The sequence below is a fragment of the Lethenteron reissneri genome, chromosome 44, assembly GCF_015708825.2.
Source record: "Lethenteron reissneri isolate LAM-NWPU_2019-01 chromosome 44, ASM1570882v1, whole genome shotgun sequence".
Classification (NCBI taxonomy): Eukaryota; Metazoa; Chordata; class Hyperoartia; order Petromyzontiformes; family Petromyzontidae; genus Lethenteron; species Lethenteron reissneri.
In genome coordinates this window covers 11,514,372-11,531,252 of record NC_083822.1, presented here as the reverse complement: position 1 = coordinate 11,531,252, position 16,881 = coordinate 11,514,372, and the positions used below count along the sequence as shown (strand labels likewise).

Here is a 16,881-nt window from a genome sequence, read left to right as displayed (position 1 = left end):
AAGATCGAAACTGCTCTCCCATTAAGAAACCAAACAGATCACCCCAAAGAAATGTAACGATGTGCCAACGCACACACACACACTTACGCACTGACATGCGGGTACAAAGGGCACGTGCCTAACACCAGCAAAGGCCTGGCAGGTGGTGTTAGCATCGAGAAATGTGCACACACGGCACACACACGGGCAGAGAGTGGCGAATGTGTGCTGGGCATGCCGGGCGCAGCAAGCACAGCGGACTGCAGCAGGGATGTACAAACACTGCACATTTGCCAAACTTTGCCGTTAAGAAGAGTGACAAGGCCGGCGTAACATCGAGTTGCTCAATGTGTTTTGCAAAATGATGCGTTGTGCAATGTTCAAAACATGCTGGTGGGAGTCTGCTGTGTCCACTTCCCCAGTATGCTGCGCGTTATCCATTGTGCAGCTGACAGCAACAAACGTTGACTATGACAACGATTCATCCTGGTAGGAACCTCCTGGTTACACCAGCCCACAGGGGATTATTGTGTCCGTCTGTCCGTCGTGCAGGGAGGGGCTGGGTGGGGAGGGTGTGGCTGGGTGGGGAGGGGCTGGTCACCCCGTGGTGCCCTTATAAAACTCAACGTTTAACCTACTCACGCTGGATTGTGCCCGCCCTCACAGTCGGACATATTTGCGGAATACACCACGCCGCCGTTGACCCTGCAGGCCATTGACCGAGCAACCCAACGTTCCTACCAGCTCCCTCCGCAGGAATGTGTTATATTATCCAAGGCGAGGGGCGTTGCAGACAAGAGCAGTTTCACTGAAAAATAATCCTATTATTCACGATTATTGCAAATAAATACTAAGTTGCTTGAAGAATAAGAAAACTCCTCTTGCCAAATAAATGTCCTTACTCGTGACAGGGTCGCAGACATTAGGGGTTTTAATCTCAATTTTGGAGCTTTCGTGACTGCAGGAATTATTCTTTGGTTCTTTCGGTAAAGTCACCTATAAAGATAAAATAATAAATTAAATAATATCATACTACGACGTTTCGATTGCAACACAAGCAATCATCATCAGGTGTAAAAGAAAAAAAAATCTAACCAGAAAACTATAGTCAGACACACAAGCAGACAGACATCTCTGGAAATGGTTGCCAACCTTTCCGGAACTGCGGATCGCTTTAAAAAGGATGCACACGGACCACCGTGTGACAGACAATACTTTTACCAACATTAATAGTACCCTAGATCGCTGTTGTCTGCAGCGGTTCAATGGGCCACTTCCCAATGCCCTTGGGAAATCGTTCTTAATGCAGTGTCCAAATTAAAAGATGTGCAGGTCCAATCTGGTCAATGTGCTCATTTAAAGGCGATTAAATTAACCGCTTGCCAGCAAGTGCAGACTGCTATGTAAAGAAGCGATACCAGTTTGGAATTCCATGGAAATTACTTAACTGTTCACCTATGCCTTGCCGAGTGGAGCTGAGCTTGCTGAATGTTGAGCCGAGTCTTTGGTTTCAAGCCATTCACTTTGGCCTATATTGTTATTATTAAGGAGCATTTGAGGGTGAAAAAAAACAAGACGTTTTATGCACAATTGCCCTTGCATGAACTCTCATACGCCTGTTTTCGAGCTCCCGCTCCCTGCCTCTAAGCTGCTTGTGGCTTAAATGTTCTGTTCGCGCAAGGGCAAGAAGGGTGCAGTGCCACTGCTTCCACAAAGGGGGCTTTCGTGGTCTTTCCAATTTGCCCGAATGGCCCTTTCTAGCCATAACGCTAAAGGTTTGCAGGTGATCGTGCCGGCGATTTGACGCAGCATTTGGCTTCAGGCCCCAAATCAGTGTTCTAATACGTGTTAAGTATAACACAGAGGTCTGTGTCCTTAATAATAAAATAATAACAAAAATGAAACCTTGAATTGCCACGTGAGACAGCAAGTCTGTGTACAAAATGTCAGCTCTCGATTTAAAGCTTTCGTGACTGCAGGGATTCATTTTCTTGGTTCTTTTGGTAAAGTCACGTAGAAGGGAAATTAAAAAAATATTTTTATTATTTTGAATTTCCCTTCTACGTGACTTTACCGAAAGAACCAAGAATATAAAAATGTCAGCTCGCTTAGACTTCGTAGACCCGAAGACATTAAGCGTCAAAGATTTGAAAAAATATAAACAGAGCTAGTTAAATAAAAGTGTGTAAAAAAATAATTAAACACATTACAACATTTTCAATATATCACAGGACTGTACGTACCTAGTGCTCCGTCTAAAAGTCATGCGATAAAATCATTCGGCGAATGACAATCGTGCGAAGAACGAGGCTCACGCGCATTTTTTTTGCTTCGGACATTGCAGGCTGCAGCTGTGGGGCCTGAGGTCCACCCCACCGCCCTCGCTAGGCAGGTGGGGCGCGACTTCCGCCCGTTCTGCTCCCTCCAGCCGGGCCCCCGCCGACCGAGTGATCGGGCCCCCCGCGCTGGCGCCCTGCGGGACATACTCGTGCGGCTGGCTCGTAGCCACACGGAGTTGAACCACACACCCGTGCACACCACAGCTACCGCTAACGCAGGCGGGGTACACGGACGCGCTCGCACCTGCGGACGATTATCTCTTAACGTGCGCCCGTGCCTCAGGAATCGCCTCGGGCTCCCTTTTTACACGCTTTTATTTAATCTTCACCCTCACTTACAAAACCCGGGGTCTCGTTGTACCGCGTGGCCAATTGTGCGCCTACCTGTGATTACAGCCCATTTATTTATTACCCTTGTTAATACGGAATTACGCCCGGCTGGCGAATATACACCCTGCGAGCGTTTATTCGGTATGGGGGTCAGGGGGGTCATGGCGCCGTGATCCCCTGACCTCATGGTCTGCTCTTCTCACTTAATATTCCACTCCAGCCCCTCCTGATGTCGTGAATGACTCATTGTGGCTGGCCTTGTGAACAGCAATGTGACCTGTCCTGTGAGGGTTGGCCAATCTCCTGGCACCAGGAAACCTCGGATGAAAACCCGTCGTGTCAGGCAATCCCCCGCCAGGACACTCCGTGTGTGCGCTGCGTGTGTGTGTGCGTGTGCTCAGTGTGGGGGCCAGGGGGGAGTCACGGCGTCTGCAGAGTTGCTTCGAGGCTGCGGCACGACACGGCTCATTCGCCGCGATAGACCACCACATTCTTGTCGGTCTCGTGGATTTTCACCTCAAAGAGGGAGCCCTCCGGCAGAAGCTTCCGCAGGTTCTCCCAGACAAACACCGCCACGTTTTCAGTCGTGCTGTCAATTTAAAACACGAAGAGAAATGTTCAAACTGCCACTGGGCACTACCGCAGTGTCACAAGTTAGGGTTGCCACCTGTCCTGGTTTTTCCAAGATTGTCCCCTTTTTGAGGAAGCCGTGTTGAGAGATATATATATACACACACACACGTCTTCCTGGCACAATAAAATGTACATTTTTGTCAGTTGCCTAATAATGCACCACTCAGGATGACATGTTGACATGTCCCTCTCCCGTCTTCTGATACTGGAATATTCTATCGTCTTCGCATGACATGTCCCGGCTTTTTGTACCTCAAGAGGAAGCAACCCGAGTCACAATACATGGGAAGTACTGCACTGCAGAGGGCACACATCTCTCAGCTACAGGACTAAGAAAAAAAACACCCCATGTTTTATTAAACACCTAGTTTTAAAATAAGAGCCACCAAGATAATGTATTCCATATTTGAATGCATGAAACATAACACATTCATTTCATCCATTCCTTTTATGTAGACGCATGCATGCATTAAATGGCCTTTAATCAGTTTCTGATATCCATGGTTACTTAAGAGCTAATGTACAAACAGCACTTGTGCCATCTCGCAAAAATATTATACCGTGTGCATGCACTTACACTGTTACAAGGCTAATGTGAATATTGCATTACCTTGGAACATCTTTAAAATAAGGCACATCCTTGTCCAGATTTTTGTGGTCCATTGGGTTCATTATAGCTTCCTGCAGACAAGCCAAAAACATTGCAGGGGTTAGTACACTGAAACCATTATATAGGTGTAGTGGGTTCCACAGAGGCGCACACTCGAACTTGGAGGCAACGCGTTAATTCTGAACACAGCAGGGTAACTATATTCTCGGACCAGGTCAGGTAACACACTGGCTGGTCCACGTTGCCGTGCGTGAAGACCGAAGATCAAAGACGTAGCCCGGCGGGTTCCATTCCCAGAGACAGCCCCAGAGGTCGCAACCGGGTACCCGATACCCGTACCCTACCCGATACCTGGCTACCCGTACCCGGCCGGGTACGGGTACCCGTTTGCGACCCTGGTGCGGCCGGGTACGGGTAGACCGTGAGTCACTGGTGAGCAACTGTTTGTCACTCATTTCCCAACGTCTTGTCTCTTCTCACAATTCAAGTTCCTAGAATCAACCCACCCGCGCCTGCAACATGGCTTCATCCCAGAGGTCGCAATCAGGTACCCGATACCCGTACCCCTACCCGTACCCAACCGGGTACGGGTAGGGGTACGGGTACGGCCGGGTACGGGTACGGATACCCGTTTGCGACCCTGGTGCGGCCGGGTACGGGTAAGGAATTAAAACCCGTTTGCGACCTCTGGACAGCCCCGATCGGGGCCTTGGGACTCACCCTTTATCAGCCGCGGGGTGGCCGGGCTTCACCCTTGGTCACGCCCCTTTCCAGATCCTTCCCCAAGACTCTGGGCCCTACATCACGTGTCCCTCTCACCTCCTTTTGGGCCCCCCTTGCCACCTCGTCCGCTCACATGCCCTCTCGGGTTCACCCAGACTGTCATGTCCTCAGCCGATTTCTCTCTCACTGTCACCAGGACTATGCACCCTAGGGAGCCCTTCCATGCCGTACTCACTCTGGCGTTAGAGAGAGGCTTTACACATACAGTCCACTCTTCACTAGAGTGACTCTATATATGTCACTACATAGGTAAAAGGGGTAGCCCTGCAACTGCCCGCTCACACCAATGCTGGCAGAAGGGGCACCAACGATAGAGGGTTCGAGAGAGCACCCCTAGAAGGTATTTTTGGCCTACTCTTCCACGCTGGCAAGACGACTCGGAAGAAGTGAGAGTACTCATATTTTACCCCACCACAAGGGGCAGAGTGTGCAGGGGGGTTTAATAGACATGCTCTAAGCAACGACCTCTGGATGGGAAATCCAGCGTGGTAACTACGACACCACGAGCAACTGTGAGGGATGGCGACGGCGTAGAGAGGCCTTCATATCCAGCAGTGGAAAGAATAATGACTGCTGATGATTTAAAAGAAAAGTGTAAAATATTACCGGACTACAGTATACTCACTTGCATAGCCTCTTTTAAGTCAACAATGTTCATGACCATTCCGGTGGCATGGTCAATCTAAACAAAGGAGAAACTGAACATGAGAATGCACTTGCCAATAATGTATGTCAATGATAATAAAAAAAATATACATGTGGTTGCTCTTAAATCATTCACAGTGTTGTACATTGCCACGTGTTCTGACAGGCCTTAATGCGAGCTGGGAACTCTATCCAATCCAACTCTTGAACCCGAAAAATCTATGTTTGATTCACACAGAGACTTAAAATCATCATTATCCTCCTCTATCACGACCAGAGACTCTCCCTCCGTGAGGTCAGAGGGCTGCCGTACTTCACGAGTCTGGAGTTCTCCCCTTTCCCCCTCACCATCATTGATGACGATTATTTACAAATGTATTTCTTTCAATTACTTCTCCGAGTTCGACGGGGAAGACCTGAGCCTGGACTTAAACATGACCAGGGGCCTCAGACTGGAAAAGGGAGATGCAGACTACAGAAGCCAGCAGTTCAGCAAGGATTTAATTTAACACGTTCGCTTTCACGACCAATATAATCCATGACAGGTTTTCGGGTTAAAGTGCATAAATGTGTCATTAAACCCGCCACCACTCGACGCAGCAAATTAGTAAGGGTTGTCACGTAAAAAAATGTGCCAATTCGTTACAAGCACAGCACACCGGTTTGTTGGAGAGTAAACCCACAACATTTACAATTCGAATACGACCTTTCGCCAGTGATTAAAAACTAGCTTCATCAGGCGATAGCCACAAATCTTGCTTTCGCCAGATTTAATTATCAGATGGAGTCCATGCATTGTATGTAACAATTGTCAAATCAAGGTATCCCGCAATGTATCGCTTACTTGTACATCTACCACGCGTCACGCTTATGGTTCGATCAGCTGCAGGCTGCACTGTCATTGGGAGAAAGATACGGGACCATATTTCACCACGCAGGTCGCTGCGGCTTGGTAAAGATACCCGACTAGTACCCAGGTGCCCACCAACCACTGTGCGGTTCGCTAAGCACACAGCTCATGGAGCTGTAAAGCAGCCCGGCTATGAATGTGATGGATAGAGCAGTGGCATTGTGGTTAGCGCACTGTTCTGTGAACACAGCATTCTGATATCAATTCCTGGTCACGGCTGACATCAGTGGCGAGTGACAATCTGAACCGTCCTGGGCATCCCACATCACCAAACCATATTGACTAGCTTGGTGAAGTATGGTCAAACACACAAATAATCCCTCTCACAACGTGGCATCAATCCAGCAGAAATTTGACAAGAGGTCTGTAAATTATTGTATTGTTATCACTTACCTTTCCACGCACAGTGACTTCAACTGAAAAAACAAACAATGGTCATTAAAATAAAAAAAACATTTATTATTATTTTATTATTTCCCTTCTACGTGACTTTACCAGAAAAAAACAATAATATGAATCCCTGCAGTCACGAAAGCTTTAAATCGAAATTTAATGCTAATTAACTGAAAAATAATTTTGAGCAGAGGGATTTATACAGTATTTTAACTACTTGTTACATTTTTGGTCTATCACTCTGGCAAAAAAAACGTTACTCTGCATAAATGTGGTCTTCGTTCTGATATTAAGAATTCACTAGAGTTCTGTACTTTAAAATCTAAATGTAAAACCAATTTCTTTAGAACTGATTTTTGTGTTAAGTTTGTTGTCCTTCCCATGCACATCCAATTAGCACGGTTGGCTACGTATGGTGCGAAAGAAGTTCCAAATTCACAGTGCAATATTCTAATTTTCATTGCGTTGGAAAAACAATCAAGCTGCTCTTATCCACAGCAGTGTGGGGGGTGAACATGGGGAACCGTATTGTAACACGGGGTTATACCGCAAATTCACTCCCACGTTTTTGCAGGAAAAAATCGTGGAAAGTCACAGATGAAACAAATATTAAAAGGGCCTTGGCTAATTGTAGTTTTTTTGCGTGTGATTCTACAACAGCAGAGAATTAGGCCACACAAGTTGACAATTTGTGCTTTGCGCTGGGTGAAAAAACAAAAGCAGATTTACATCTACATCATGGGACCTCCTTTGCCAGTACCAAAATATGATAACAGGTTTTCCACTTTTTTCTGCCAACAAAACAGGTGTTAAGATGTTACAACACCAAACTGAAACCTTTAACAAGGAACTATGTCTGCATTAACCACAATGCTTGTGGTCAGAATGCAAAAAAAACATACTCTGATAATATATGCATTGTCCTTGAAACTGACATGATTCCTTGTAAAAGGTTTCAGTTCGGTGTTTAAACATCTTAACACCTGTTTTGTTGCCAAAAAAGGGGAAAAATCTATTATCAGCTTTACATCTCGTGTGTAAGCCTAGTGTGATATGCCATCAGACAGGTTGCAAATTTCAATGCCTTTTCGTGGCATGGTTTTTTGGAACCTGTACAATGGAGTATCACTGTGAGTTATGTGAACATGCTCGTGGAAGTTTTAATGGTAGTAAATAATGCCGGCGGCTCCAGCTCATGATGTAAAGGTCTCGGGTTTTAAAGCCCCCCCCCCCCCACCACACCAATTAGAATCTGCATAAACCAAAATGGCTTTGCATATAATAACCACGATAATAGTCAAATCTCAATCATCTGGGATAACGGGGGGGGGGGGGGGGAGGCTTGAACCAGATGAAAACGTGAATATGTAAGGAAACTGAGATGTGTTGCATGGATGTGTCATCTGTTAAGAATGTGTTATTTGTTTCGATTGCTTTTTCGAGAAATCGGTTGATGCGGTACACCGAGCGATGGGCCAGCGACGAGTGGGGAGCAGCTATAATCAAACCGGAGCGCGTAGAAACTTTTTAATTGCAAGCACGGTTAATTAGCAAACTGGATCATCTGCCCTTGGATAATTGATTTAATTGTAATCATGATTTTCGATTTAAAGCTTTCGTGACTGCAGGGATTCATCTTCTTGGTTCTTTCGGTAAAGTCACGTAGAAGGGAAATAATAATAATAGTAAAAATAAAACATAATAAATTAATTCTCACGACGTTTCGGCCACAACGCAAGCAGCCGTCTTCAGGTGAAGAACAGGTCTGTCGGAAAGACAGCGTCTGAAGACGGCTGCTTGCGTTGTGGCCGAAACGTCGTGAGAATTATTTTGTTTTATTTTTATTATTTTATTATTTCCCTTCTACGTGACTTTACCGAAAGAACCAAGAAGATGTAATTATGATATTAAATATACGTATAATTTACGTGTTAACATTTTGACTGATAAGACACCGTCAAGCCAGACCTAGACCACGAGCGCTAAATATTGATGTGATTAATAACAGATTCTATCCAGTATAATTGCTATTTTGTTAGGTTCTTATAAAAAATTATATTAAGTGGGTCATAAACAAGAAAAAAATTACTCTGCCACGATGTTGCAGACTTTATCGTGTAATTTAGTGTAATTCCCAGCAATATCTCGGCAAATATGTGCATTGCAAATTAACCCAAACCTCCAACTGTACCTTTATAGTTGTGGCCATGGCCGTTTTGGTTGTTGCACTTTCCGAATATTTTGAGGTTTTCCTCATCCGAGAGCAGTGGGCTGCAGTGAGATTGAACAGACAAGCAGAGGTTTGCAGTGTAAAAAAACAAAAACACGTTCTCTGTGGATATATATGACAGCTGTCGCTCAGCAAGGGCATACAAACTAAAGCACGCAATTCGTAGCGTAGCCGGTGCAACGTTTGACACGCATGGCTTGTCCATCAGAGGTTTTTGGGTTAGATTGCATAAGTATGAATGCGTCGATAAACCCGCCACCACCCGACACAGCCAATTAGTAAGGTTTGTCACGTAAACAAAACGTGCCAATTTGTTACTAGTACAGCACACCGGTGTGTTGGAGAGTTAACCCACAACATTTACAATTCGAGTGCGATGTTTCGCCAGTAGATACAACTAGCGTCATCAGGCGACAGCCAGAGTTTTCGCGCACGGCTTTCAATCCAGAGCTCAACCGTTTTGATCTCCCGGAGTGGCAGTTGAAACCATTGGCAAATTTCATCAATGCCCCGGCCTCTGTCACGCGTGAAAAGCGGCGATGGTGGACGCTGCCCGGCGGAGAGCTGCGTTGGCGGTTCGAATCCAGCGGCCGTCCTGATTAATACTGCGTTGCATGTAACAACCATAAATATATATTTGCCCAGTCTGCTTCACAGTGGACGTTAAAGATACCCACCTTGTTTTTCTTTCCTAAGAGTAGGCCATTGTATGCCGACGTGATGGTCCAAATTTGGCAAAATTGGAAAAATACCGTCAAATTGCTCAATTAGGATTATAAATAGAAACTATCCCCCTTCCCACACCCCTCTAATAGGCAGAGCACAAAGCTTGGTAATTTTTGGCTGCCTGCCAGCTTCCTGTGATTTACTGCCACTAATGAGCTGGATGGACTGAATAGCACCATCTCGTTTGTAACCTTTTTCATGATGTTCTGATGTCCTGTCTGCGGAGCAGTCTAAGTGGGTACATCAGGCTGTGGTGTGGAAAAGTGTGGGTTCTCTCACCTCTTGCCAGATGTCTGGCCAGCGTAGAATAGTAGAATAGTAGCCAAAATAACTCCTCTAGTGGAGGCCCTTCCACCAACAGTGGCATGAGCAAGCAAATTGCAGGGCTGTGCCTTTATCTCTTACCTACTCATAGCTAAGCCTAAACATCCATTTCCATTCCCACAGTCTCACAATTTATAGTAAATCATTCAATTTGGACAGGTTCATCAGCATTAATTGGCTTATTTATCCATGGACTTCCATTTCCTGTCCTCATGGGCCTTATTTGTTAACGGTAGTTTTCGTCCAGAAACTTGGCGAAAAAGCCTTTGCCATTCATCCTCTAGCGAGATGCAGCACGCAGGCAGTTCAAGAGGCTGTGTTATTTCTGCCCTTTGCAGAATACGGGGCTTTTGCAGAATTCCACTGATCGGTGGAAATTTCCAACTAATTGACGTGACCGTGTCACAGCCACTTGGCTGCTGGGGGGTGGTGGGGGGACTGCCAAGGCCAATCGGGGCCGTGCGTGCTGACGTCGGAACACTCGCCCTGCTAATCAATCAGGTTCCGTTCAACTCACACACGTGTAGCAGAACTTTTTTTTAACTTTCTGACCCGACCCTGCTGGGCATCTTAGGATTTATCCAGGATAAATAAAGATTGTGATTCCTAGTCAGCAAGACAACTGCTGAGAGCCGAAATGTCTGGCGTCGTGTTGAACAACAGTTCATACAAACCCCGAAAACGCACACCGGACAAAGCTGTACAGCACAACTGTGAAAGCATAAAGCAGTGGCAGCAGTTTACTAAATTCAGAGTGCTCCTTCTGTCCTCTCCATTCTCAAAACGAGGCAAGCCAACTCTGAAATGAGCTAACAAGCCCCCCCCCCCCCCCCGGAGGTGATATTTCACGTGATGGAGGGAACGTAATGACATAAGTGGACACCACGGTGATTTTTCTCAATGCAGCCTGACTTGTAGAATGAAGATGACCACATATGGTAATCAGACTTTTTTTTCCACTTCAGTCCAACTTTCGTTACCGTACTTTTCCTGTCTACCGTTCCATCAAGTAAGCTGCATTACTTTTTCCATAAACAAAATCAAAGTAATCCATATACAGAATGGAACACCTCTGTCTAATGGAAATCGCACACCGCATTATACCTCACCAACGGGGCGGTGGTGGCTATGCACGTGGCCTGTTTGGTGGATGCCACACGTTGCTGAGCTCTGTTGGCATCGAGGTGCCATCATACACTGGATTGACAAGAAGCCATACAGAAAAAACGTGGACTCGTCTCCATTTTTCCTTCTGTATGAATACGCTTGAATAGGCTGATAATGCCTTAATATGTTGAGGACTGCAGAGCTTGGATAGCCGTTGGTAGCCGGCTCCTAGCGGGTTCCTTGCGCCTCCGAGTCGTTCCGTCTCTTCGAGAACGAGCGAATATTGTGCGGCGCATTGCAAGCCAAAGTCGTGTCATAAAAAGGCGATGTACAGACATCGCCCTGTAACTGCTTGCTCACGCCACTGTCGCCTGAAGGGCCTCCGCTAGGGAGAGCTCTAGAGAGCCCCTCTATAGGGTATGTGAACATATTCCAAGCTGGCTAGATGTCGTGGACGAGGTACCCACACTTTTACTCGCCACACGTGACCTGCCGATCAACTGCGGTGTCTACCAATGCATCAAGCACCGGGCATTTAAACCAGAGACCTCTGGATTGCAAGTCCAGTCTGCTCACCAAAACCCACGGCAATACCGTACGTAAAATGTGACATTTTGAAATGAACATCACGATTAGCGAAGGTCTATCCACTGCTTTACCAAGGTCACCCCACGCCTTTACAGGGTTTGGCAATCTACTGCGGCACTGCGTACGGAAGAGGTTAATCTGTTTACATTTAAGAAAAAAAAGTCTTAATTGTGAGCTATCACGGAGCGATGGCAGAGGCGGAGAGGGTTGAATAAGGAGAGTGGCAGAAGGGAGATCGAGGGCAGGCATATTAAGGGGTGGAATCAGGGGGGTTGAGGGGAGGGATTAATTAGAGTAGGGTGGGGGGGGCAAAATGAGGCGAGGAGTGGGGGGGGCAGTGGGATTACTTAGGGAAGTGGGGAGGAATTGAACGGGCGGGGGAGATGCAAGTGAGGTCGACAAAGGAGATTACGTACAGCGTGATCATAATTGTATTGCGGCGCCGCTGCTGAATTTCAATGTTGCTTCAGTTGAAATAAAAAACATCCGAATCGGAACGTGGAGTCAACGTGGCCAGTGGTGAACGTGAATTCGTGGGGCTGTATGAGGCCGCAGTTTTATATTCGTAAGGAGCTTTACGGGGGTTGGTGGGAATGGGTTTTTCGTTGGCCCTATTTGTCTTTCTGGCCAGGTTGAAATCTACGTCTCTCTCGAAATATCAGTGTGTGCTCCCGTCTCTATGACTCCTTACCCAACCGGCATAACCGGGCCATTGTTGGATGCATTGTGGTTGTATTTTGGGCCAATATAAATCGTATAATTTGCTTGAAGTTGGCACGACACTGGCAGTTGGTCAGAGAACACATGGCTACCGATGTTTATCCAATGTTGAGCAGATCATTAGTCCAGGGTTGTCACTATTATGCCATCTATATTTTAGCTTTGATTGACATTGCAATTGGTTACAAAGTGAAGCTACTTTGTGTAATCTATGTGCTAGGCCACTAGGGGCATGTCGAAATCATCACCTGTTACTGTATATACTTTACCCATTTTAAGGCAATGTTTCTCTGTTTATGTACTTTTAATAATGACTTGCGTTTGCTGTTTTGAGATATTAACACAGCACAATGAATATTGCATAACTCTCTCAAACTTGGATTCAATCCTGAGCTGTCATTCTCAAGCTGTGGGCCGTAAGGCTGTGGGAAGTTGACCACGGAGCAGCCGCAGACACGGCGATCTAGAGTGGGGTTTAATGATGTTGGTGCATGGTTGTCTGCGAAAACAAGTTGAGGGTTGACTGGTGCACGAGTCCAAAAAGGATGGAGACCACTGATGCAGACATGAACCACATAATAGAAGGGCACAGGGGCTTCCCACCGACTATTACTTGGCCTGCACAATCTACCCCGTGGCCACACGAGGACCGCAACTACACTCCACGTGCCGCACTGTGGGGGTCAAGACACAGTCCTGTTCCTCCAGAAATGCCGGTGAAGCTTTCAGTTCACAAAAGAGCTTCCACCGCGAAGAGATGTACAACTCCAACTCTGGGAATCAACTGAAAGACACCACGCAGCAGTGGGGTGTTCATTTACTGCACCGTTCAATTCGCTCGGGGATTTTTGTGTGTGTTTACCTTCGGAAATATAGTTTAGGTTGATTTCACCCTCGTCCTGCGTGGTTGCAAATCTCTTCTCGCGGGGGAGGCTGTCACAAAAGCTGTACGGGTAAACGTCACGTGATGGATTGTCCCCGATAGCTTGGGCTGGTCCCCCGTGTGCGCGTGGCTTGTTAGAGCAGGAGCCTCCTTTGGTGACGCCGATTTGGCAGTGGCACAAAATCACAAGCGGCACGATTGCCCGCGTGACTCGATTGGCCGTGTCAGGTGGTGAAGGGTTAGAGAGTTCAAGGCTGACATTTAACCCACGTCCATCCAACCCCAAAAATAAACTAATAACGAAAACCAAACTCAACAAGTTCGTCAATGACACTGCCTTGAAGGCCACATAATCACAATATTTCTTTAGCCTGGAGAAATCCGATGAGCTATGAAGCTCTTGTTTTTCAGGGCGGGTCATAAAGTTACAATACAAAAAAACAACACACGATAGGCTGTGCACAGCGAAATAGGCGACGTTTCATGCAACGGCCATTCATCATCGCCGATATCCTTTATTCATAGCAGAGGAGGGGGGGGGGGGGGTCCTCTGCTACGAAGGGCCGCTTGCCCAAAACGTCGCCTATTATTTATTTCCCATCACCCTTCACGGCCAGTGAGCGGCAGAGAGCGTGCTGCGAGTGCATGACCGCGGGCACGGCCAACACCCCGTCGGTTGTACCACGTCGGCGTTGCGACCAATATCATCAATATCACCAATATCATCAATATCATCAATAACTTTGTGTGGTGTTTTGGGGGGGGGGCGGGGTTAGATCGAGTAGAAATATAAAAGTGTGTGCTGAACTAGTCACGTTAATGGGCACGGTCTGTTTTCGTGATAAAGCTTACTAATTGGCTGTGTCGGGTGGTGGCGGGTTTAACGACACATTTATATATTTACGCGATCGACCCCCCCCCCACACCCCCCATATTAACCTTATGGCGATACGCCGGGGTACCATAGTACTCGGCTCTCGCATAATGTCCGTGATGCAGTCATCTTTAGACTGTTGATGGTGCGGCAATCGACTCCTCTCGACGAGTTGTACACGATGCACGATTGAAAGTTGAAGTTTTCGATAACGGATTTTGTTATGCTGATGTTTGGCGTTTCGATAGTGCGAAGTGGCACTGATTTCGGATTGATTGGTACCCCAGTCGTGGAGTGGAGTACACACATTTAATTGCCTCGGACATTTTGTGTTATTTGGCACCGCGGGTTCCGCCATAAGGATCGTATGATAGAGAACTAGCTTTACTAGCCGGCTTCGCCCGAGACTTGGATTCTTGTCTTGGATTAATACACGGCCTACGCGGAGGGTGGGGGGGGACGTCATCAGGCACACTGTGTGACGTCATCAGGCACACTGTGTGACGTCATCAGGCACACTGTGTGACGTCATCAGGCACACTGTGTGACGTCATCAGCCACACTGTGTGACGTCGGCAGGCACAGTGTGTGACGTCAGCAGGCACACTGCGTGACGCTGCCGCATGCGGGTGATATGACAAATGTGACGTCACCACTCACTTGCCGTGTAAAATATATCATTATTGCGCACCCCCCCCCCCAAATAAAAAAAGTCTATTTTTTTATACGTTTTGCATTGTGTAGTCTGGAAAGTACCCACATGCCAAATTTCAAGTTCAAGTTTGCTGCATGTCGGGAAGTACGCTGAACATTTCGAACAGACACATTCACAAATGTCCCTTTATACAGATAAGAAGAAGGGACGTACCAATTGGTTACGAGCACGGCTCACCCGGGTTTGCGTGTTGGAGACCAACATCCACACTCCTACGTGTTAAAATCCACAACATTCACAACCCCGCTCACTGCCCCCGTCCACACGACGCACGCGCGTTGGTTAAAGCCCTCCCCGCTCTGCCAGTCGCCACACACGTGGCCCGCTTAATGCCCCCGACGCAACGCGCAGCTCACATCGCCGCCGTCCTTGCCTGGGCCACACGACACTAAAGGCGTACAACAGCAGCAGTAGCAGCAGCAGGAGGCGTGCTGACACGTGGTTACTGTGAGCGCACACGCAACAGGCGAACCCACGTGTGACGCAGCCATTTCCCACCAACACAGCCACAACAATAAGCAAGCAAAGCGGGTCCCTCTTCGTTCCGTTGTCCACGCCGCTGCTCACCTGTGCAGCCTGTGCGAGGCGCTAAAGCTCTCTATCCTGGTCACACGCGCGATTCTTCCTCTCGGTTCGCTCGCCGCTGCCTGCATGGCGGAGGAGTGTTTCCTCTTCCTCCTCCGAGGAGGACGGAGGGAGGAGGAGGAGTGAGGTCCGTGCGGTTTCCACGCCGTGTGCTGTGGGTTCCGACTCGTGGTGGCTGCGGTGGTGTCCGCACGCGCATGCGCCTCCGAGTTGCGAGAGCGGCGTCGACGGCTCGGGGTCAAAAGTCTCCCTCGAATCTGTTGCTCGCTCGGCCACCGCCGGTAGAGGCAGCAGCTGCAGTAGCAGCAGCGAGTGGAGTGGAGCGTGGGTTGGGGTTGTTGTCGATGTGCGTGGAGGGGAGGCGGTCGCGTAGCGGCTAATCGCGCTGCGCTACTACAAAATGCGGCGACCACGAGGAGTTTCCTTGCCCGCTTCACGCACCACCAAACAAACATCAGCGACGATTTTTCTCAACCGGTCCCTGAGTCTCCCTAGGTCGACTCGGCCTCAAATTTGTTCCCGTTGGGGTGTGTAAACATGGTCACTGGGAGAGACAAAGGCGGCCAGGCGTGGTGCTTGGCCACCTACCCCCGTGTGTGCCGTGCCGGCCTTCACAAGTGCTACTCATTAACAGGACTTGCCCCTACAGTCTGTTACAGGCTACACGGTCTATAGTACTCAGTCCTGTGCCGATGAGCGGCATTGCTCTGGTGTCACTGCTGAAGCCCTCTCTAGAGTTGGCCGTGCAGTCTTTTGCCCGTGCTCAGGTCGATGGTGGCTCAAAGACAATGTGAGCAATAAATATAGTTATTTTTTGTTATTTTTTACACGCTTTCTATTAACTCACTCTGTTGTTGTATCCTCAAATCTTGTAACTCAATTTTAACCCACTTCACAATGTGTTATCGACTTTAAACTTGGTATACTTATGTCATACTGATGACAATACTATATTATATCATACAAATATTTTTTAACAATCTTTTTTATGTTATATTTCGGCTTTGGTCTGGTAATTGTCCACAGTTAACTCACGTTGGCTGTAATTGACCATGGTCCCTTACGTTATTCTTGGAGTCGTGGAGTTCTTCCATTACTAGTAGCGTACATTTCATTAAAGCGTGTTTAAAAAAAAAGTTTTTTTAAACATGTTTTCACAACACATCTTTGTCGTTTGATAACTCACACCCACTGCTGCAGGCCAGAAGGCGGGGCCGTCTGACGCTGGGATTTCCCAATCGGTCTTCTCTGCTGGCAGTTTATATTGATGACTAGCTGTACTACCCGGCTTCGCCCGGGACTTGTATCTACCACGGCCGGCCGCCTTTGTCTCCCCAGTGGCGATGTTAATACGCTACAGTAGTTAAGTTACTCGTTTGAGGCAGAGTCGACCTAGGGGAGGTTCAAATAATCGTCACCGGTGGTGGCCGTGAGCGGGAATCGAACTGGGTTTGCCGGGTTGGTAGCGCAGCGTAGCGTTACACTACACCCACCGCTCCTCACACAC

General features: G+C 47.6%; 1 protein-coding gene across 1 annotated transcript; it reads right to left on the bottom strand.

Moving 5' to 3' along the window:
- Positions 1-2,074: 2,074 nt before the first annotated feature.
- On the bottom strand, positions 2,075-15,579 carry LOC133353530 (6-pyruvoyl tetrahydrobiopterin synthase-like). Its single transcript, XM_061569842.1, has 6 exons — positions 15,357-15,579; positions 8,814-8,893; positions 6,623-6,645; positions 5,300-5,356; positions 3,892-3,962; positions 2,075-3,237 (listed from the first exon to the last, which is right to left on the bottom strand). Exons 1-6 carry the CDS (start codon positions 15,440-15,442, stop codon positions 3,114-3,116), a joined length of 441 nt encoding a protein of 146 aa, XP_061425826.1. The 5' UTR covers positions 15,443-15,579; the 3' UTR covers positions 2,075-3,113.
- Between the last annotated feature and the right edge of the window lie 1,302 nt (positions 15,580-16,881).